The 22,750-nt window shown below is 34.2% G+C and overlaps 1 protein-coding gene across 6 annotated transcripts in view; it reads right to left on the reverse strand.

Moving 5' to 3' along the window:
• The window catches only part of ZBTB41 (zinc finger and BTB domain containing 41), a 46,218-nt gene that overhangs the window by 18,011 nt on the left and 5,457 nt on the right, over positions 1-22,750 (reverse strand). For 3 of the 6 annotated variants that reach the window (XM_032878188.1, XM_032878190.1, XM_032878191.1), the window contains exons 3-9: positions 18,314-18,521; positions 17,533-17,602; positions 15,253-15,400; positions 11,593-11,722; positions 5,603-5,698; positions 4,108-4,214; positions 2,416-2,521 (exon numbers count right to left, since the gene is read on the reverse strand). In XM_032878188.1, coding sequence (XP_032734079.1) covers positions 2,416-2,521; positions 4,108-4,214; positions 5,603-5,698; positions 11,593-11,722; positions 15,253-15,400; positions 17,533-17,602; positions 18,314-18,521 — 865 coding nt within the window. The remainder of the gene's footprint in view (positions 1-2,415; positions 2,522-4,107; positions 4,215-5,602; positions 5,699-11,592; positions 11,723-15,252; positions 15,401-17,532; positions 17,603-18,313; positions 18,522-22,750) is intronic. The other 3 variants (XM_032878189.1, XM_032878192.1, XM_032878193.1) reach the window with 1 other exon arrangement.

Here is a 22,750-nt window from a genome sequence, read left to right on the forward strand (position 1 = left end):
TGGCATCTGAGCTCTAAACAAGGCAGTGGAACCAAAATGTACTAATGATCATTGTGCTCCTCACTGTCAGGCACTCACAAAAAGAAAAGAAAAATGTGGTAAAGGAGATAAATTACTAATTTTACTAAGTTTCAACCTTTCAGACTGTGGCCTTTGTACTGTTCTCAGTCATGAAGGTGCAAGGACACAAGAAGCCCTTCTACACACTGAAGTACATGCGTCTGAGGGATGAGCTGAAGGAACCACTTTCTTTATGAAATACAATTTTGCTTGAAAGAATAAAAGACAAGCCATGGTTACAGACTTGAGTATTTGGCAGACACTTTCTTGAAATTAAAAGAAGTAAACCTGTCATCAATGATAAAGTTTGAGCTTTTGAGCTAGTATAAAGATTTTGGAGAACTTGTGGCTGCCCTTGTCACATTGACAGCTTCCCAATACACCTTTCTGAGAGACTGGAGGCGACATTAACAAACGTGATTTGTTGATCTGCTACTGGGAAATGTACTAACATTTAGACAACTGGCATAACTTACTGAACACATATTTTCCAAATGACAAATGCATATTACAACTTATGCATAGGTTAAAAAATTCATTCAAGTAAAAGACCAAGAGACTGTAACAGAGTATGCAATATCATTAATCTTATTTCAGATTGCACCTTGCAACTACCTTGAAGAAACCAGCACTTAAACAGTTTTGGTGTAGTAGCAAAGACTATTAGCCACAATTATCTAAGACTGCTATCATAATACTCTACCTTTTACCAACTATGTATAGAGAGAGGCTGGATTTTCTTCATTTACTTCAAATAAAATAATGCATGGCAGTAAATATGGTAATCCAACTGTCTTCTATTAAGCCATCAGACAGATTTACATATGGGCATATTACTATTTTTAAGTGAATTAATAAATAAGTACTTAATTTCTTCTCAACTGAATTTCTAATACATTTACATAACTTAAATAATGTAATTTTTATATTGTAATTTACATAATAAGAGCTCCTGAGATACTGAACAATTTTTAAAAGTATAAAGGGGTTGAGAAAGTTACAGAATCTCAGGAGCAAGTGAGTCTGCAGTTCAGTCTACTTTCCACCCATTCATACAATATGTAGAATTTCTCATTTCCTTTAAAAAAAAAAAAAAAAGATTTTATTTATTTATTTATTTATTTGAGAGCGTGCACCCGATCCACAGCAGAAACAGAGGAAGAGGAACAAGCAGACTGCACTGAGCAGGGGACCTGACGTTGGGCTTGATCCCGTGACCCCGAGATCACGACCTGAGCCAAAATCAAGAGTTGGATGCTTAACTGACTGAGCCACCCAGGGGCCCCCTTACTTCCTTTTCGATACAGCATCATATGTATCTTTCTATCCTAGCACTTAGCAGGATTCCTAGTATCTCATGAATACAAGAATTCAAGACTACCATGAATACGCTGATTCAATGAGTGAATCACTGAATAAAATCAGTGAAAGAAAATATAAACCAGCATCTAGAAATATAAAAAACAGATACAAATCAGCACTTTCCTACTCTTCTTCAAAATGGTCTATCACACACTACATTTAAAGATATTATGTATATTTCGTTGATCATGCTCAGTATATTAACCTAAGCTTCTTGGCACCCTGGACCATGTCTATTACTTAGCGTTTGTTCCAACATCTAGTCCAAGAACATGGATTCTCTGTACATTGTACACTCAACAACTCATCTCAGTTAAACTTCAACTAAACTTTATTAAAAATTGGTGTTCAAAATAAAAAGAGAGACCAAAAAAACAGACTTTTAGAGAATAAACTGATAGTTATCAGAGAGAGATGGGCAGAGGGAATAAATGAAACAGGCTGAGGACTTAGAAGTACATTTATCATGATGATCACTGAATAATGTATAGAATTGCTGAATCACTAGATCGTATATCTGAAACTAATATAATATTGTATGTTAAGTATATTGGAATTACAAAAAAAGTTGGTGTTTAGGACAGCACATGCCTCCTTCATTTTAAATGCTCAGTGTGCTTAAAAAGAAATTAAATTCTGACTAGAAAGTGTCCCAATAATTGCTTTTATTAAGTATAATATATAGACAGCACACTTATATTTTTAGGTAAGAGCCACAGCAACCAAAGATAAATGAAATGCCCAAAGAATTTCAAGATTTTATATTAATCATTAACTTCAACGTCTACCACCTTTAGCCTTAAGTCAAATGAAAACAAGTAAAACAAAAATGTTTCATTCAGTTTCTTTAGGTCAGCAGAGAAGGAATAGAAGCCAGAAAAACAGAGCTAGTTAACTTATCCCCAGCTAAACAAAATAAACTATGAGGCAAGTTATAACTTTCCTCTAACTTACACTTATCCAATGTAGTAATCAAACTGCTTTTTCACTTACTTTTGCCACACCTTCTCTCCCAGGTGTACACTTTTGTAATGAACAGTGAGATGATCCCTACGACCAAAACATTTTCCACATTCTTCACACTGATGAGCCTTCTCACCTTAAAGACCCAAATATTTTGATTATAATATGCACTTCACTTTTACCTCCAGAGATATTATCAAACAGTAAGATAACATAGTGGGAAATATACCAGAAAAGTAAAGCCACCCTTTATTCTGGGCTATTTGCTTTATATTCCTTAATCAAGTATCTTTCTTCAGTGAATCTATGGTTATTTTCATGGATGTGAGCCCTTTTCCCTCACTTGGAAAAGAAACCACTTGGATTTTTGCTGTAGATTTCAAATCTTACCTTTCAACATAACACAGCAAAATAAATGAAATTACTTCAAACCTCAGTAACTTTCTGGGAGTAGAGTAGGTCTAGATGTCAAACACTTCAAATGAAAATATAGTGAATCAAGAAGAGGCTGTTTTACTGTTGATAAAAAGGACCTGAACATTTTCAGATCTTTGCTGTATTTTTAAGGATTTCATTTATTTATTTGAGAGAGACAGTGAGCAAGAGAGCACAAGCAGGATGGAGGAGTAGGAGGAGAGAGAGAAGCAGACTTCCCATTGAACAGGGAGACTGACGAGGGGCTCGATCCCAGTACCCTGGGATCACGACCTAAGCTGAACGTAGACACTTAACCAACTGAGCCACTCTGGCACCCCTCTTTGTACTTTATTTTTAAAGTATTTTTCATCTGTGGGGATGTCACACATTTATTTGTAATGAGCCAAAATACAAATACGATGTAAAATTCTAGATGAGTCCCATTTCTCATCTCTATTCTTATATTCAGTTACAAAGGCTTGCCTTTAAAAACCACTGTCTCAACTTAATCCAGTATGCAATTAAAGTATGTGATCTCTAGAATTAGGAATTTAGAATTCTCCTCCTGAGAATGAAAATGTGTAATTTCAGTGAAAATGTCACCAGACTGTTAGCATCTCTTAAAAGTATTGATAACAACTGCACCCTGCAACCTCACTGAGATCATTTAAGAAAACAATTAAAATAATAAATAATAATAAATAAAAATAATTTGCATATTTTATATTTAGATTATGTTTATAATAGTAATAATCACCTGTTCTACTGTGCTCATAGATGGCTCCTTCCCATTATTGTGCTCATATAGTTGACTCTCTAAGCACTTCCTGAACATCAATCCAAGAGGAAAATATTGAAAGAAAGCCCAGAATATAAAAATTGTAAATATGGTATAAAGATCTGAAACTGATCAGGATTATTAAGGTACTCTTCTTCAAAAACAGGGTTTTAAAAATTCCTATTACATAAACTTTAAAACCCAATTATAATCATTTCTCTTCAAATATGTTTTGCTAACCAATTATTGCAGATATCCACATAATATGTAAAATGCAAATTTTGAGAATTTGATTAAAATAAACATCAAAATATAGTCTGTAGTCATAACAAGTAACCAAATGATTAAAATTACAGTGAACAAAAACGTGTCACAAAATTATGTTCCTTTCAGATATTTAAAAAAAAGTTTTCAGAATCAGCATTATCAATGCCAAATTATTAAAATTATAGCCAACATAAACATGATGTAGTATGTCCTCTAGTAGGTGCTTTTTCAAGGATTTTGTAAACATCATTACAAAGTACCTGAATGTATTTTTTTGTGCTTTGTAAGATGGTCATGACGAATAAATGTTTTCCCACATTCATCACATTCGTATCTTTTATCATCGTGATGTACTCGTAAGTGAAGTCTATAAAGAAAAAAAGTTGAAGACCATAAAAACTGGTGACACCAAAGGAAAAATCTTGATTAACTCTAAGTAAGGGAAACTGGGTTGTTTACTCACCCACCTTCATACATTATTTGCTCCACTTCTATGACTTTCATCTTTCCCCACTCTCTTACTACCTAACTCTGGGGTTCCTACTCATCTCTTTCAAAAAAAGAAACACCTCAACATTTGCACATACACTATGTCTCCAAGACCTTCCTTCCTGACCTAGATCCTAAATCTACTTCACTGAACATACTAAATGTCTAGGGTCACTATCTGACTGGTGGAGTTTCAGAGATTGCAAAAGTAGGAATGAGCCGGGAGGAAACAGAATCAGACAAATGGGGTAAGTGACTTACACTAATGATATAGCAAATAATTAAGAATTAACCCTTCTCCGTACAACTGATACCACTTACAAATCAACACATGAGAATTTAGTAAATTTTATAAGTAATCAACTTTCTGACAATTACATTTTGTTACTTTTTTCACACTAACCAATGTGTAGTTCATTTTATAGTCACCCAAAGACAGATTATAAAAGGTTTAAATTATTAAAATTCAATTAACTTGAGTTATTTTTAGCACCATAATCCTCCACCTATATATATCCCAGTGAAATGAATAGCTTTCTCATTCAAGTTGCCAAAACAGATATTGATTCCACAACAAAAGCCAGTGAATGACTGAACTACATCTAAAAAGGTGACATTCAGTTTAAAATTTTTTTAAAAAGAGGTAAAAGAGGTAAATAATAAGTGAAAGTGCAAACATTAAAGCCTTAAGATTAAAAGCCCCAAGAGCATTAGTAAACATGTAAAATGTACACATGTTTCACAGAAGGTAGTCACTTATTATTTATTCAGGAAAAAGCCAACTTTTCATAGACTGGAAATGTGGTCAGGTATTCAGCTATTAAAAACAGTTAGACAGGTTACAACTAATACACAGAAGACTTTCCAACATTTAGAGTCCTAGAGTTTTTAATTTTGCCATATTTCATACCGAAATATTTTCAGATGATCAAGAGTAATGAAATATACTAAGGTTAGAATATCAGAGTTTTAATGAGCTTTGATTCAAAGAAAAGTAATGCAATAAACATTTAAATGACAGTTACTTGGACAGTAAAGCATTTAGCAAACTTGGTGATGAAATAAAATTTAATATTTTGCAGTATAGAATAAAGACTATTAAAAGTTGTAACGTTGAGGAAGGTCTGTAAGTAAAGTTTTTTTGCATAACTTTATTTATTGTAAGTGCTAAGAAATGTTTTAATTCAACAAACAACTAATGCAATGATAAAATGGAATTAAAATAATTTATCTTACCTAATATAGGGGGAAAATGGCTTGACTTACCTGTATGAACTTCCGTGACGGAAACTTTGCCCACAGATACTACAAAGATGAGGTTTTTCTCCACTGTGGATTCTCAAATGTTCTTTCAAAGTAGTCCTGTGTTAAAAAAAATATACATTTATCTAAAGACTTCTATTGTCAATATTTATATTAAGGAGGTTTTCAGGGGTGCCTGGGTGGCTCAGTCAGTTAAGCATCGGACTCCTGATTTCAGCTCAGGTCATGATCTCAGGGTTGTGAGATCAAGTCCTACATTGGCTCCATGCTGAGTGTGGAGCTTCCTTAAGATTCTCTCTCTCTCCCTCTTTCTCTGCCCCTACCCCTGCTTGCATTCTTTCTCTCTCGGGCACGATTTTCAGAAAGCTTACTAGAAAGGTATTCAAGCTAACAGATCTTATGATAATTTTCCCTTTCTCCTACAGTATTTTCGCTTTTTATTGGGTTAGTCTCACCAGTGCACAATCATGCCTGTTTTGTCTCCCTCCTTTAAAAACACATACACATACACAAAATTAACTTTGGCTTCCTTTGCCATCAGCTTAAGCAGCTATCAAGAAGTACAACAAAAGGGGTGCCTAGGTGGCTCAGTGGGTTAAGCCTCTGTCTTCGGCTCAGGTCGTGATCCCAGGGTCCTGGCATCGAGCCCCGTATCGGGCTCTCTGCTCTGCGGGGAGCCTGATTCCCCCTCTCTCTCTGCCTGCCTCTCTGCCTGCTTGTGATCTCTCTGTCAAATAAATGAATAAAATCATTAAAAAAAAAGTACAATAAAAAATGCTCAATTGTACTACTGCATTAGGTAAAGATGATGTGAATTTTAACAGAGAGAATTTTTAATAATATATAAACAATCCAGTTTATCAGTACCATTCCTTTCAAATATGTGCTCAGTAATCTGTGAAAAGAATGTTTTAGGGCAAAGAAAGCTTTACAGGTCCTTGTAACTTCCAGATGCCAATGTGAAAAAGGAAAACCATATAAAGAATACAATTACTGTCATTCCTAAATCCTCCAGCCCTACTAACCTGGGATGGACTTGTTAAAATAAAAAACATAGATTAGCCTTGGGGCGCCTGGGTGGCTCAGTGGTTAAAGCCTCTGCCTTCGGCTCGGGTCATGATCCCAGGGTCCTGGGATCGAGCCTCACATCGGGCTCTCTGCTCGGTGGGGAGCCTGCCTCTCTCTCTCTCTCTGCCTGCCTCTCTGCCTACTTGTGATCTGTCTGTCAAATAAATAAAAAAAATCTTTTAATAAAAAAAAACAAACAAACATAGATTAGCCTTGAAAATTCCCTGAGCAGACAAGTCCCACAAACAAAGCCTAACGTAGCTTATTTTGCAAGGATAACTTGCGCTGGGTCATTTGTTTATGCCTCTGAAAACCATAGGCAAAACCTAAACCCTTTCCCAAGGCTGATGTGAGGTAACCATTAACCAATTCCCTATCACTTCAGAAAATCGTAATGTCACAACCAACCACTGTAAAGAATAATCAGTCACTGCTTTCTCATTATATAAGCTTCATATAACAACATACCTGAGTCTCATTCTGTGTTTTGGTTTGAGTGTTCCTGGTTTGCAAACTCTCTTTTTATAGATGCACAATAAGCTTTTCTAATTACTACTTTGGTGATGCATTGGTTTTACTTCTGTTACTTCTGAACAGGGTATTGTACAACCATTGCTGCTCCAAACACACAGCTAGCATTTCCTATAGTTCTAACACTCAGAAATTTCCTACATATGTAAAGTGCTGAGTAAGGACAGCAAAGTTATTTTGGGAGGAAAGACAGTAAAAGGCAATGTGTCTGACTTTGGCAGGCTTTTTACTGTTTCTACTACTTGTATTTATTTTAATCCCACATCTAGTGAGTATTAAGGCTGAACCTGAAATGAAGGCAGATCTATGCCAGTAGATGGTGCTCTTCTACAAGGCCCATCAACACTTGACAGGTGCATCCGCAGGTATATTCTGCTTCGTAGAAATTATCCCTAGAACTATTCCAGACCCCTACCTATTAGGTAATTAAAAGTGAAAAGATAGTTTTAGTTTTGGGTTTGCTTTTTGTTTTTATAGAAAAACTTTTAAGAAAAAAGAATGTATAATGCATAAAATGAACTATATCCATCTGTAAGTTTTCATGTAAATATAGCATACTGATTTTCCTATTTTACCATCATATCAATTTGATATTTTAAGATCGTGGCACTTCTAATGTTTTAAAATTATGGAACTTTTATATAATGAAGGCTATAAAATGTATACATATTTTTAAAAGAATTCTATTATTACACTTCAATGTAGGATGAGACCTAGAACATTGTTATACCTTAGAATGCCTCTACATGTTCCTCCTTGATTTCTCAGGATAACCATTTATGTTAAACATTCCCTTTCTTCTTTGTTTTACTACCTAGCGGTATACATATACTACGTATTTTTGAAAAACAATAGTAAGCACAAATCTAACAATATTGCTACTATTAGGTAAAGAGCCTACAAAAATAGTATGAACAGTGTCTCTGTATCAAAGTCTGGCTGTAGCTTGCCTGAGCATTGGCAAGAGCCCTTTCCAACATGTCAGCAGGTAAGGTCAAAAATGAATACTGGAAAAGAGGGTACATCACAATTAGAGCATCTGACAATCTAGAGTGGATCAGGTACTAGAAGTCTGACAGAAGTACAGCCAACGTAAATAGGCTGCTGTATATATTTTGCTTCTAAGCTTACTATGAACTACCTCTAATTTTCAGAGACAGATCGAAAAGGAACATTTCTGTGAAATGAAACAAGTATGGTTAAATCAAGTAGCAAGGAATAAATACAATAGTAGGAACCTCACTAGCATGCATGTACTATACAGTGGCAGAGTACAGATAACAATTTGAATCAGGGAGAAGGAAATGGGGAACTGCTATTCATTGGGTATTTTCAGTTGTGCAAGATGGGTAAATTCTAGAGGCCTGCTGTACAACATTGTGCCATAACACAATAATAATACTGTATTAGTAACTTAATACTATATTATAACTTAATAACAATACTGTATTGTACACTTAAATATTTGTTAAGAGGGTAGATCTCATGTCAAATGTTCTTACCACAGCAAATAAAAAATAAATTTTGGGATCAGACCTACTCTCGCATTTTGTCCCCTATTTAAAAGAGGAAACATGCCAGCAGGGATCTTAGCAATGACAACTTCAATCTGTCCCATGGCATTACTACTACTAGTGTGGACTGACACCCATTGTTACACATGTTGCACATCTGACAACTTGGAAACTTCATGCACCATCCTCCTATGAATTCCCTTTTCCTCTTTATAGGATTAGAATTTCTATCTCCTGTAGCCCTTGTCTTCCTCTTCATTGGTTTATGTTCTCATTCTGGTGAATGAGAATTCAGCTGCTTCATGAGAAAGAATACATCAAAGGCCACTTTTTGATGTTACAAAAAATGTCTTAATAATCCTCAGACCTGACTGTCAGTTTGACTAATAACAGAATTCTAGCTGGAAATAAGCTTCTTTAAGAATCTTCAAATTCGGGGGGGTGCCTCGGTGGCTCATGGGTTAAAGCCTCTGCCTTCAGCTCAGGTCAGGATCTCAGGGTCCTGGGATCGAGTCCCGCATTGCATCGGGCTCTCTGCTCAGCAGGGAGCCTGCTCCTACCCCCCACCCTCTCTCCCCCTGCCTCTCTGACTACTTGTGATCTCTGTCAAATAAATAAATAAAATCTTAAAAAAAAAAAAAAAAGAATCTTCAAAGTCGGGGCGCCTGAGTGGCTCAGCAGGTTAAAGCCTCTGCCTTCAGCTCACGTCATGATCCCAAGGTCCTGGGATCGAGCCCCACACTAGGCTCTCTGCTCAGCTGGGAGCCTGCTTCTCCCTCTTTCTCTGCCTGCCTCTCTGCCTACTTGTCATCTCTCTGTCAAATAAATAAATAAAATCTTAAAAAAAAAAAAAGAATCTTCAAAGTTGGGGCGCCTGGGTGGCTCAGTGGGTTAAAGCCTCTGCCTTTGGCTCAGGTCACGATCCCAGGATCCTGGGATCAGGCCCCGCATTCATCTGAATCTCTGCTCAGCGGGGAGCCTGCTTCCCCCTCTCTCTCTGCCTGCCTCTCTGCCTACCTGTGATCTCTCTCTACCAAATAAATAAATATAATCTTAAAAAAAAAATCTTCAAAGTACCACTGTATCATCTTATCTCTAGTGTTGCTGTTCGGAGAGATGTCCAAGTAATTCTAATTCATAACTCAGTGTATGTAACTTTTTTCCCGGAACAATTAGAAGCATATAGAAGCTTCACTCTTTCCCCAGTGTTCTGAAATATCACAGTGATGTATCTGGGAGTAGGTTTATTTTCATCTGATGTCCTAAGCATTTGATGGATAATTTTAGTCTGGCAACACATGTCCTTCAGTTTTGGGAAATTATCTTGAATTATTCAGTGACGATTTTTCCCTTGCTGTTTTCATTGTTTGCTCTTTCTTTCTGGACCTCTTGACTGTTCTCTAATGTTCTAATCCTTATTTTACACTTGTGTAACTTTTTGCTCTTTATCTTTTGGGAGATTCCCTCAACTTTGTTCTTTAATCCTTTGTTCTTCAATCCATTAAGGTCTTTACTTTGTCTATTATGCCTTGAATTTCTGAGAGCTCTGATCTGTTACAGCATCCTGTTCTTGTCAAACAGATTCTAGATCTTCAACTGAGGCTATTCATAATATGAATATTTTTCTCATGAAGCGCCCAGTTGTTTACTTATTTTCTTGCAAGTTTTCTTCTTTCTGAATAATCTGTTTCCTTCAAGGTTTTTTTTTCTTCTTCCTATGTTAGAACCTAGCTTCCATGTTAAATGTTTTCCTTCTGTGTTTAATTCTTCTATCTGTCTGTGACTATGTGTGATAGACTAAAATGCAGATGGCACAATCAAAGAGCATGCAGGAGTAGGCCTTGATGACTAGGCTTCACAGTAGGTGACCTGAGTATACTATTTGTTAGGGAATATATTTGCCCTTTGGTTTTTCAGATTTTCAGGGAATTGCTCTCTAATCTACTGCCTGGGGGCTAACATCTTAAAATCCAAAATCTCAGCAGGGATAAGGCCTGGGACTCGCTGCTTTCAGCATTCAGAATACATTCATCATATAACAACACTGTATACTTCAGTCCAGATCTTTTAAGTTGGGATAGGGGTAGGTGCCCAGCAGCAATGACCTGTATGGGTAGCAGAAGAAAATCCAAATAATCTAACTTCTAAGAAGTTTTTACTCTAGTGTTCCCTATTCTGCCTCTCCTTTGCCCTAGTTCCAAAAGTACCTGACATTGCCCACTCCTATACCTTTTGTGGATTCTATGATGTAAACCATGTTCTTGATTTCCCCACTGCCACCTTAGGATTTATTTTCTTAGATCTGCTAAGTCAGTTTCCACTGATCAATCTGCTTTCTTGCTTCCAATCTGTGTTACTCTTGTCACACTACTGTTCTCCCTGTCTTCATAGCTTACTGTCTTTTAAGTGAGTCTACCAGTCAATAACCTTTAACATAGTTTTAGTGGGGTTTCAGAAAAAGACAAAGTGGTATCTATGTGAAATCTATCACCTAGGGGCACCTAGGTGGCTCAGTTGGTTAAGCCTCTGCCTTTGACTCAGGTCATGATCTCAGGGTCCTGGAATTGAGCCCTACATCGAGCTCTCTGCTCAGCAGGGAACCTGCTTCCCTCTCTGTCTCTGCCTGCCTCTCTGCCTGTGATCTCGCTCTGTCAAATAAATTAATAAAATCTTTAAAAAAAGAAAAAATTTACCATCTAAACCTGCATATCCTTTCATACCAACTTCTATAGCATTTGATTTCTTCTTGTGTCCTTAAATTCCAAATTAAAGTATAATTTAAGTATATTTGGCATTACCCTAATCTTATAAACTATATTCATTAATTATTTCTATATAACGGGTACCAGGATTTTTCTGGGTGTATAAATAATTCCTCACCTTTCTCGTACTGATTTTCCACAGATAAAGCAAGTCCATTTTCTCTTTCCACCGTGGGTACATTCTATATGGCGTTTCAAATTTCCAGTGTCATTAAACTGGCGACCACATATATCACATGGAAAAGGACCTAAAAAGGAAAGAAGCGTGTATATTTAAAGTTTAAAGAATAGATACTAAATTAAATTTAATAGGTATATTATGAATGTTTATCTACCACTGTAAATGCATCTATTATAACACATGAAGTTATTCACTTAACAGTTTTCTCTTCTCTTCTAGATTGTTTATTCCTAGAAGCCAAGTTACAATCATCCCTGTATGCCTAGAGCTGAGTTTAGGGTGTGGCATCTAAAATAATAAATGCTGTATAATCTAATGGGTCAATAACCTGAAATGGCCAATTCCCAGTTTGAAATCAGACTGGAACAAAGTAAAAAACGTTACATACCAGTTTTCTGGGAAAAGAAGGTACTGAGAAACTTGGAAGAATAAACAAAGGACTTTAGAGAGTTCGTAAACTGGAAATGAACTGCTGTTCCTCAAAAACACAAATTTTTAATGATGTTGCCTAGACTGAAAATATTGTAGACTCTACTGCGAACTTTAATGAGAAATTAATCATAACAGAAAAACGGGAAAAAAATGGCATTTGGACACTGAAATTCAGAAACATGTCTATAAGCAGAATTGTTCAGTAGCCGCAGTAGTTTTGGGGGAGTTTCAACATTATTTTTGAGAGATGACCTCAAAATATATTAAGTATCTTTAACATATTCTCATTTAAAATCTCTAATATTTCATCTTCCATGAGGTGTGAGCCTTTTATTCATTATTAACTAATTCAACAAGTATTTATTGATTCTTAATTCATATCTAGCACTGGGTTAAGTAAAGTAGTGAGTGCTACGGAAAATCCTTCTACCTCCTCTTCCATCCCTCTCCCACCCCAGAAAAAATTCCAAGAAGGTGGAAAAAAAGAGATTCTGTATTTGCACAGTTAAAAGATAAATAGATGAAGCAAATAAAAGTGAGATGAGCATATTATGGCAAGTGTATGTTAGGCAAACAGTGAAATAATTATATGTATTCCTGAAGGCTCCAGCTGGGTGAAGAAAGAAAGGAGCATTCTCTTTCAAGTTCAGTTATCTACCAGTTCATCAAAGGAAATACCGATGTTCTTTCCCCTATATTAGATACCCAGTTTTGCATGCAGTTAAACCTCCCTGAACTTGTATTTATGAAGCTATGCTCAGAGATTACTAAAACAGTTTCCGCGTCCTCTAAATAGGATAAAATTAGAAGATTTGACTTTAAAGCCAACTATGATTTTTATACTTATACACAGAGATATATTAAATATTCTTCTACCCTAACTGTTCAGACTGTATTTCTTAGAAATCTCTCCCTCTGATTTATAGAATATATAATCCGAATGTATGTCCTTGAATAACCTAAAGCAGTAATACACACAGCAGTAATTACACTGTCTGTAATACACAGTAATATACACGACCATCAGCATCAGCATCACTTGCAAACGTGTTAGAAATGCAGATTCTTCGGCCCCCTCTCAGACTTGAACCACTCACCTAATATACAGTGATTCAAGTAAACAGAAGCATAGAGGTGTGATATATGTATACATAAAATGTATATACTACATATTATATATATATGTACAAATAGCATACATATATAAGACATATGCACATAGTTCTAGTTCAACCACCTTTTCAGGAATGCTTTCTTCAGTAATTCTAACTGCTATCAGTTCAAGGATCTGCTTGTATAATTTTACTGATGGGAAAATAACTATTGTGCAAGACAAGTTACTTCAATTTATAAGTTCCAATACTTTATAAAATTTCTAAATTGAAACTAAACTTATACCTTAGGATATTCACTTGATAGTCTTATATGTCTATGTATTTACTAAATGATACATTTAACAAATGTTGAAATAGAAAATCAGGAACAGAAAAAGGAAGTGGAAGCAACTATGTTAACCATAAAAATTACTATATTTTGCATGTTTCTGTAACAAGGGACAAAAAGATTACCTATGGTTTCATCTCAAAAGGAAGAAGCCCCCAATTACCCAAAAGAAATTCTTTTTCCTTGTACTAATGTATAAAGAAATTTCTCACATGGAACATGCGATCATGAATATGTCTGTAAGTACAGTTCTAGTTAGTATAAAAACTGCCTCATATGATGGCTTCTTAGAAATGCTACGATGAAATACTCTGATAGAACAACTTACTAAAGGCCATTCAAAAAGTACTAAGAAAATAATCTTCCAGCATACATGTCTTATATAATAAAATTGCAAAGACTAAAGGTTCCTTATAGCACAATTGTTCTACCTCTCCCAGATAAATTATTGCAAGGTTCTTTCAAATAAGTTTAAGACCCTACGTCACCGTAATTACCCACCTCTTGAGAATGTACTTCTCAATATCCATCTTGAATGTGGTATTCAGAAATGAATGCAATATTCCAGATGAAATTAAAATCAGTGAGATAATTACCTCCCTGATTTTGAACAACAGATTTTTATTAATATAGTTTAAAACTATAGTGGTTTTTGTCAGCAATTTTCTTGGTTCAGATTGTGCCTAAAAAGTTCTGCTTTTAAGCCCATCTATAAATACAGGAGTTCGACTTCTGTACCATTTTATAGTTCCGCAATCCTCAATGACTAAAAGTCAGATAATTCCTATGTTTATGACTTTGTATTTACTCTTAATTAATTTTAACTTAATTTATTTTAACCTTTTCTATAGCACAAAGATGTTTTTTTACATTTTTATTTCCTGCCATATCAACTACCCCTGCCAGCTTTATGTCATCCACAAATTTTTCATAAGCACAAAGTATATATTTTTATCTAAGTTGTCAATAAAAAACATTGACTAGGACAGGCAAAAGGCTGCCTTCTGCTTGGAAGGCAGCTATGCTTACCACTATACCACCAAATGCTGCAGAGCAAACAGCCTCTACTTTGGACTAGAGTAATTCCTTATCAGTATTAACTGTCATAAATGTACCTAACTGTACTACCATCTAGCACACAAGTTTCCACTGTGGCCATAAGCACTAGACAAAGGTTTCATCAAACACAATACAGAATTCCGCATATACTAGGTTCATTTCATTCCCTGAGAAATGAGTTTTTTCCAAAACAAAAATGCCTTATTCAAGCACTCACAGACCTATCCAACAATCAACTGTGAATAAAAATAGTTTATGACCACAGGCACATCTGCTACCAAAACAGAAATTAAACATATTTAGTTGTCTGCAGGAACAGCAACAAGACCAGTGTTCCTCCCAATTTATCTGACTTCCTTTTCCTAAGTGGTTCAACAGCAGCAGGCTCCTCTAGCATTATGTAATAATCAATAATTACTATGACTGGGGTGCCTGGGTGGCTTAGTCGGTTGATCTTGATCTTGTCTCTTGATTTCGGCTCAGGTCATGATCTCAGGTTTATGAAATAGAGCCGCATGTCAGGCTCTGCCCTCAGTGCAGAGTCTGCTTGAGATTGTCCTCCTTTGCCCTCTGCCTCTCCCTCCCCCAAAATAAATAAAATCTTGGAAAATTAAAAAAAATAATTGCCATGACTGTTCTTAGGAAAAGTAATTTGCATATTACCCAGATGGAACTTTTCTTGATGCTTTAACCTTGCAAATCGTGATTTGAAATGTTCTTCGCAATAGGTACACTTAAAAGGCTTATCTTGAGAATGTAGAATCATATGTTCCTCCAAGTGTGGTCTTCGAGTAAAAGATTTCTTACAAATCTAAAATAAAATGTACACAAAATGTAAGGGAACATGGATTAAAAATTAAAATACCACGCTCATGATATAAACATATAAATTCAAGGATTAAAGAGAAATTGCTTCCAACAGAAAAGTTACCAAATGTATAATCAAATTCTCATTGTGCAGAAAAAAATGCCTTGGAGGAATTATAGTATGAGGTTATTTTAAATTTGTACTAAAGGTAGCTGAATTTCAACTCCTTACATTTCTAACAGGCTAATTTCTAGGATTACACAGTAATCTCAGTATCTTAATTCTAGTCAATGTTTCTAAAATCCATTACATTTATATTTTAAATCACTTATATGTCATGAATAAAATGGTTTATTTTATTGTTGCCATATATTTAATTAGCAATAGGAATAAAAAACCACATAAAAATAATTTTAGAATTTATCTCTTAAAGTAGTCAAAAGTAAGAGATACAGCTTTTTAAAGAAATCTGGCAGACATGAGATTTTAAAAGGAGGAGGTCAATGCAGGTTCATCATTGTAACAGATATACTGATGGGAGAATGCTGATAATGGGGGCGGAGGCTATGTATTTGTGGAGGCAGGGGGCATATGGAAAATCATTATACTTTCCTCAAAAAATATGCTATAAAACTCTTAATATTCTAAAAAAATAAAGTCTTAATTTTTTTTTTATTAAAAGGGGGAGAGGAGAAGGGGCTGCTAGGATGACAATGACAGCAACAACAAAACAGTAATAGAGCATGTACTATACACCAGGCTCCATGCTAAATAATTCTTGGTTTATTTTACTTAATTCTCACAATAATCCTATGAGGTAGATATAATTATTATCATCATTTTACAGCTGAGGATGATGAAGCTTAGCAAGGAGAAGAAAGCAACTTATGTAGATCCAAATAGTTAATAATCAACTTTAATCCCTAGAAGCTGAAATCAGAAAAATGGTGGTCATTTTGCTGTATATATAAACTGAAGCCTGAAAATAAGGAAGACAAGTGAGAGCTTGTGACTCTCTCAAACAATATTTACCTATATACCTATATATTTACCTATATTCAAACACTAGTACCTATAAAAAGTACTTTAGGGGGTGTGGTAGATTATCTAAAAATTCTTTGCTACTACTGGAAAAACAGAAACTAATCCCCATCCCCTTAAATCTGACCTGGCTATAGTGACTTGTCTGAACAACAGAATGGGCTGAAAGTGATGCTGTCTGATTTCTGAAGCTAGGCCATAAAAAAATCTGATAGTTTTGGGGTGCTTCGGTGCCTCAACCGGTTAAGCATCTGACTCTTGATTTTGGCTCAGGTTATCGTGTCGTGGGACTGAGCCCCACATCAGGCTCCATGCTTGGTGGGGAATCTGCTTGAGATTCTCTCCCTCCCCCCTCTGCTCTTTCCCCCCTACTGGTATGTGTTCTCATTCTAAAAATAAATCTTTTTTTTTTTAAGTCTGATAGTTTTTACTTATGCTTCTTGGAGCTTAGCTACCATGATAGAAAGAAGATTAAGTAGCCTCTTGAGTAGACTACTTGTAGAGAAGAATCAAGGTCCCTAGCCAACTGTCCTTGCCGAGCTCCTTGTTGTCAGCCAACGCCAAGTTCCAGCCATGTGAGTGAGCCACTTGGAAGTGGCTCCACACCAAACCAAACCACCTGTATCAGCTGAAAACAACTGAGTGATTTCAGCTGACACCATGTGGAACAGAATTACCCAGCAAAGCTGTGCTCCAAATTTAGATTACTGACCCATAAAATGGTGGGATATAATAAAACGGTTGTTAAAGACCACTAAGTTTTGAGATAGATAACCAGAAGTGGGGGGGGGGGGTGCTAACATAAATTTTAACTCCTACTTATATGGTAATGTCAGTTTATATACATATATAACTATAAGCACATAGTAGGGTACTTATATTAAAAATAAAAATTAAGATTTCCATCAGGTCCACCATCTGAAAACTAATCTCTATGGGGCTTAATTTACAAAAATTAGGATAACCTTGTATAAAAGAAAGATTCTAAAAAAGTGAGATAAGCTAGGTTTTGTATTACTCTAAAATCTAATTACCTTCCCCAAAGGTAACATTACATTTATTTTGGTTTTCTACTACAAATCAAAAGCTCTTACATCACATTTCCAACTTTCACTCTTGGTCTTCTTAATGGAAATAAATTCTTGAGCATTTTCAGGATGAAATCTACAAGAAAAAAAAAAGAATATTAGGAAAAGAATGTATTAGTTAAGTCCATATTCCATACGATCTGTCAACAGTGATTATAAGAATCAGGTGCTGGTTTCTTTCATAAAGAGACAGGCACATGTAAATACCTTAAGAATACAGGTATTGTTAACACTTTAAAAATGTATAAGTCTAAATTTATGCAGAAATAGTCAAAGAAATTCAGGAACTCAGTCATACATTCAGAAACCTAGCTATTCACAGATAATCACTTGACTTTTTGGTTTTTTTGGCCCACATTTCAAAAAACTTCCTTTCTTAAAATTAAATATGCAATACTGTACTAAACATGCTTTCTTTCACAAATTTTTATACACTAAAGACAGAGTTGAGCATGAGGAATAAGGTTCCTAGGATTCTAAAACCATGTACTCTGAAAATATACTTGTCAAAACCCAAAATAAAAAAGGATAACCAAAATGCTGCCTTAAACTTCTGTAATTCTCATTTCAACATAAAAAATCCTCCATCTCAATAGCATTAAAAAAAAAACTAACATTTGCTGTTCTTAATAAATTCTTGATGAAATATATTTGCAATCAAAATTGTTTGCAAAATATTAAGCAAAGAAAGAACTGGAGACAAGCACTCCTTAGATGTTTTTAGCTTACTCTCTATTTAAATTGGAAGGCACAATAAAGTATATTATGGAAGCAAGATAATACTTGCCTCTTAACATGCTTGGCTAAAGTCTTCTTGCTTGCATGAAGTTTATTACAGTAAGGGCACTTGTGCTCCTTCTTATGAAATTCTGTTTCATTACTGTGCTTCTTTCTGTGAACAGTTAGGTTAGACTTTGTCGAATAGCGCTGGTGACAAATATCACACTCAAAGGGCTTCTCACCTGTGTGAACACGTGTGTGGCTCTCATATTTCCCTATAAAAAGAGATAAAATTAAATTCAGTACATTTAGTACACAGTGACTAAAATTTGACAGTGGAATAAAAATCTCATGATTAATAACATATTTAATACACACACCGACCTACACACAAAAGTAGAAAAAAGTTTATCTAAATATATATCTCTAATAAACCTCAATACTTATTATTTTGATCTCACTGCTTTCCTTGAAAACTTGGGGCATTAAAAAAATCCAATTATTCATGTTTACACATTTTAAAAATCAAGACTTTGGATAAATTTGCTTAAAATTCTGTCGGCAAATTCTCCGAATGTAAATAAAACTTTAAAATATATATACTTTTTAATTTAAAATTAACCTTCACTAAAAGTTCTACTCATCACTTAAGACTTACTATTTTTATACTTCACTTTTACTATGTATATGCATGAATTGAAAGAAATTTTCAGATTTGATAGTCCTTCCAAAAATACCTTAAAAAGGCAAAATAATATATTATGTATATTATATGTATGTTTTATCTATCTTCCCAAAGAAAGTAATCTGGAAATGGTACCACACATCTAGAATACTCAACAAAACCTATACTTCACTACAGCATATTCATATAAAATCTCTCCCAACTTATAAAATATTAGGAAACAAGTAAATCACCTGTACTTGGTGCATGCTTAACACTACACTGCTAAATCCAACATATACAGGCAGTATCGAAGAAAGCAGGAAAAGGAAAAGATGAAGTGGTATAATGCATAGATACCCAGAGTTATATTAATGTGATATTTGTATTATAATCTGAATACATATCTAAATCCTATACAAATATTACAGGTTTCTCCAGCAAGGGGGAAAAAAAAAGAAATTTTAACATGGACTTTCCAGGGAAAAATGTTACAATAAAAAATTAAGTAAAAATTGACTTAATTTTTATTTATTTTCTTATTTAGACTAAAATTTTTTCACATCATTATTTAGGATGTGAATAGGTAAGGGCACAGACCCTGGGTCCATGCACCTAGATATAAATATTAGCACTTAAAATAACAGGCTGTGGGACCCTGGACAAATAACCTTTCTATGGCCTAAAACCTTTCTCAAGTGAAAATATGAAATGAAAATATGTACTTCATAGGACTGTCATAGGAATAAATGAATCAATACAAATTAAAGCACTTCTAAAAAAAAAAACCAAAAACACTTCTAACAGTGTCTGACACATTATAAACTATCACTTAATGTTTGTTATTATTACTCTGGAATCAAAGCTGTGAACGTGCACATCTAGCAGTTTAAAGTAGAAATTTCAACGAAGGATACTTCTGAGCGAATAGCAATAAAAATAAGAAAAAAATATTATCAGTAAGAACAGTAGTTTTCAATTAAAAGCTTAGCTATGCTCTGCAAAATAAATGTATAAGTTTTTCTTCAGGCCAAAGCTAATGTAAAAAGTGTAGCAGCATTTCATACACTTAGAAAAAAATTCTATATATAGCATGGAAATTAGGAAAAAAACAAAATATTCCAGACCACTGAAGAAAAAAGATAATCACAATTATTTTTCTACTTACTAAAATAAATGAGTTCACCAATCTATTACATATATCTATGTATGATTAAATTTAATAAACACATAGTATATTACCTAAAAATTAATTCCACTACACTTACATAAAGAATAGGCAAGAAAGGGAAACAAAATATTTTCAAGGGAGGGGGGAAGGCTGACAATTACAGGCAAAGAAAAACAGAAGTATGATGAAAAATCCATTAGGTATTTATGTATAGACCACAGAGATGATGGTTGATGCATTATTTACATACATATAGTCAGAAAACTCAATGTTTGGTCACTTGTTAAATTAGCTGTGTGATCTTAATTAAGCTAACAATTTAACCTCCCTGAATTTAGTAATACTGCATGGGGTTGTGAGAAGTACATGAGTTATTATACATACAATGCTTAAGACACTCCAGCACGGAGTAAGCGCTAAGAAATATTAGTCATTTAGTACTATTATTATGTGGTTACTAGTCACAGTGCAGACATGTAGGTATACTTCAAATATAAACATGGATAAAACTGATTAATGAATATACATTGTTATAGATAAAAGTGGAGTTTCAGCTCTCTGAGAATGCTGTAAGAACTTCACTTTTCGGGGCTCCTGGGTGGCTCAGTGGGTTAAGTCTCTGCCTTCTGCTCAGGTCATGATCTCAGGGTCCTGAGATGGAGTCCCGCATAGGGCTCTCTGCTCAGCGGGGAGCCTGTATTCACATTAATTTTGTATTCACATTAATTTTGTGCAGTTTTTTGCTTCAATTTATGTATGAGCACATGTGTAAATATGTATGTTACATAATAAAATATGCATCTCTGACCTTGAACTATCCAAAACACTGATTTATATTACTTTTTGCAGGGTATAACCAGACCATTATTGTTATAATAATCTTTCTCAAGTGAAAATATTTTCTTTGGGAAAATATTTCTTTGGGAGTTGACTTTATTCATTTTCTATTATTATAATATGGCATGTATGTGTTAGATTCCTTAACCTTTATTACAAATCAATTAAATATAAAGTATAGAATTTAAACATTATCATTATGTATTAAAATCCCAATTTTAACTTCAAAAAGATTGAGGTCTTTGCATGCAATTAAAAAGTTTTCTTTGATTGTGAAAGTTTTCACATTTCATTTTTATTAAATTTCAAATTATGCAAGTGACAGATATTTATGGTTAAAAAAAGTATAAACAAATCAAGAGTATATATATATATATATAGTGTGTGATTTTAAGTGATTAACTTGAAGTTTTTTTTTTTAGACTAGGCCCACTCTTAACTGGGCATTAACTGTGCACGTTTAGTTAAAAGAAAACCAACCATCTAATGCTTAAATCTCATTTTTATACCCAAGTGAACAAAAACAGCAGCCTAATAAAATCTTAAAGTATAAGAAAAGTAAGAAAAATATTTCACCAAATTTTGTAATTTTTATGAAAATGTCTTTGCTGAAAAGATGTTAATCATTAGTAACATTTTCCCTTTAATTAAATAAATTTTTTCTTGGTTGCAAATACAAATTAAGATACATGTAGCTGAATAGTAAAACCATCAAAATGACAGTTAAATTAAAAGTCAAAAGCAATTTTAACTATTCAACTTCTATTCTCCTACAGACAAGTAGACTTAAGATTCAACCAAGAAAAACAATTTTAATCAGAAGAGACAAAATTTTTAAAAAATTCAATAAATTCAGCAGAATCCAAAGAGATGAATGAAAATAACATAAAACTGAATGACTGATTATGACATTAAGAATCTCTAAGGTGAAAAAACTCTTTTAAGTTATTAATTCAGTTTTATGCACATAAGCATTGCAAGGCCAGTTATCTATATGGATTTGATTTTCTTAACAACAGAAGAGACACAACTTCTGTGGAAACACTGAACCCGTAAGAGTCAGGTAGATCTCCTGGGGCTAGTGGGGAAGAATTGTAATCTCTAAAGAAATTTCATGTTTAAAAAAATTGGTAGCAGTGTGGGAGGTACTCAGCATAAATACAGTCAACATCTAAATCTGTTTCTTCTTTTTTTTTATGGGGTGCAGGTGGATTCAACAATAAGGCTAAATTTGCATTTTGAAATAAACTTTCAATAAAAAATAGTATTCCTTCAGAGAATAATATACTATATCCAACCATTCTTGATCACCAAAAGAAAATGCATAATACTAACAAATTTCATCCACAGAATTTTTCTGAGATAAATCCCAATATGAATTGCATCCTAAAATAAAGAAATTTTCACATGAAAACACTTGACCTTGTGCTTAAAAATTTATTATCCGCCCGCCCACTGTGGGTTATGCAAAATTACCATTGTCAGATTTCATGAGCAGTTTTTACAAAGAGAAACATTGTCAAATTAGCTTGTTATTTATTTGATATTGCTAAATCTTCTATTATTCCTTGAATTTATTCATATGGCATACTCTAAAGAATACTTAACTAAAATACTTAACCTTAAAGTATTGTGTCACTGCTATAACTCTTCTCTATTAAGAACAAAGTGGAATCTCTGTCAGGTTGGTCTAGAGAGTCACATTTTTAAAAAAGCTATAAAGCATTTTCTACCTCTAGAAGAGATTATAAATTTAATCCAAAGAAAGATTTTAGTTCCCAGCAGGAACAATAAAAAAGATAAATTATCCAAATTTTCTCTCTCACCCCATC

This window comes from Lontra canadensis, unplaced genomic scaffold (genome assembly GCF_010015895.1).
Source record: "Lontra canadensis isolate GAN:19392208 unplaced genomic scaffold, GSC_riverotter_1.0 scaffold63, whole genome shotgun sequence".
NCBI lineage: Eukaryota > Metazoa > Chordata > Mammalia > Carnivora > Mustelidae > Lontra > Lontra canadensis.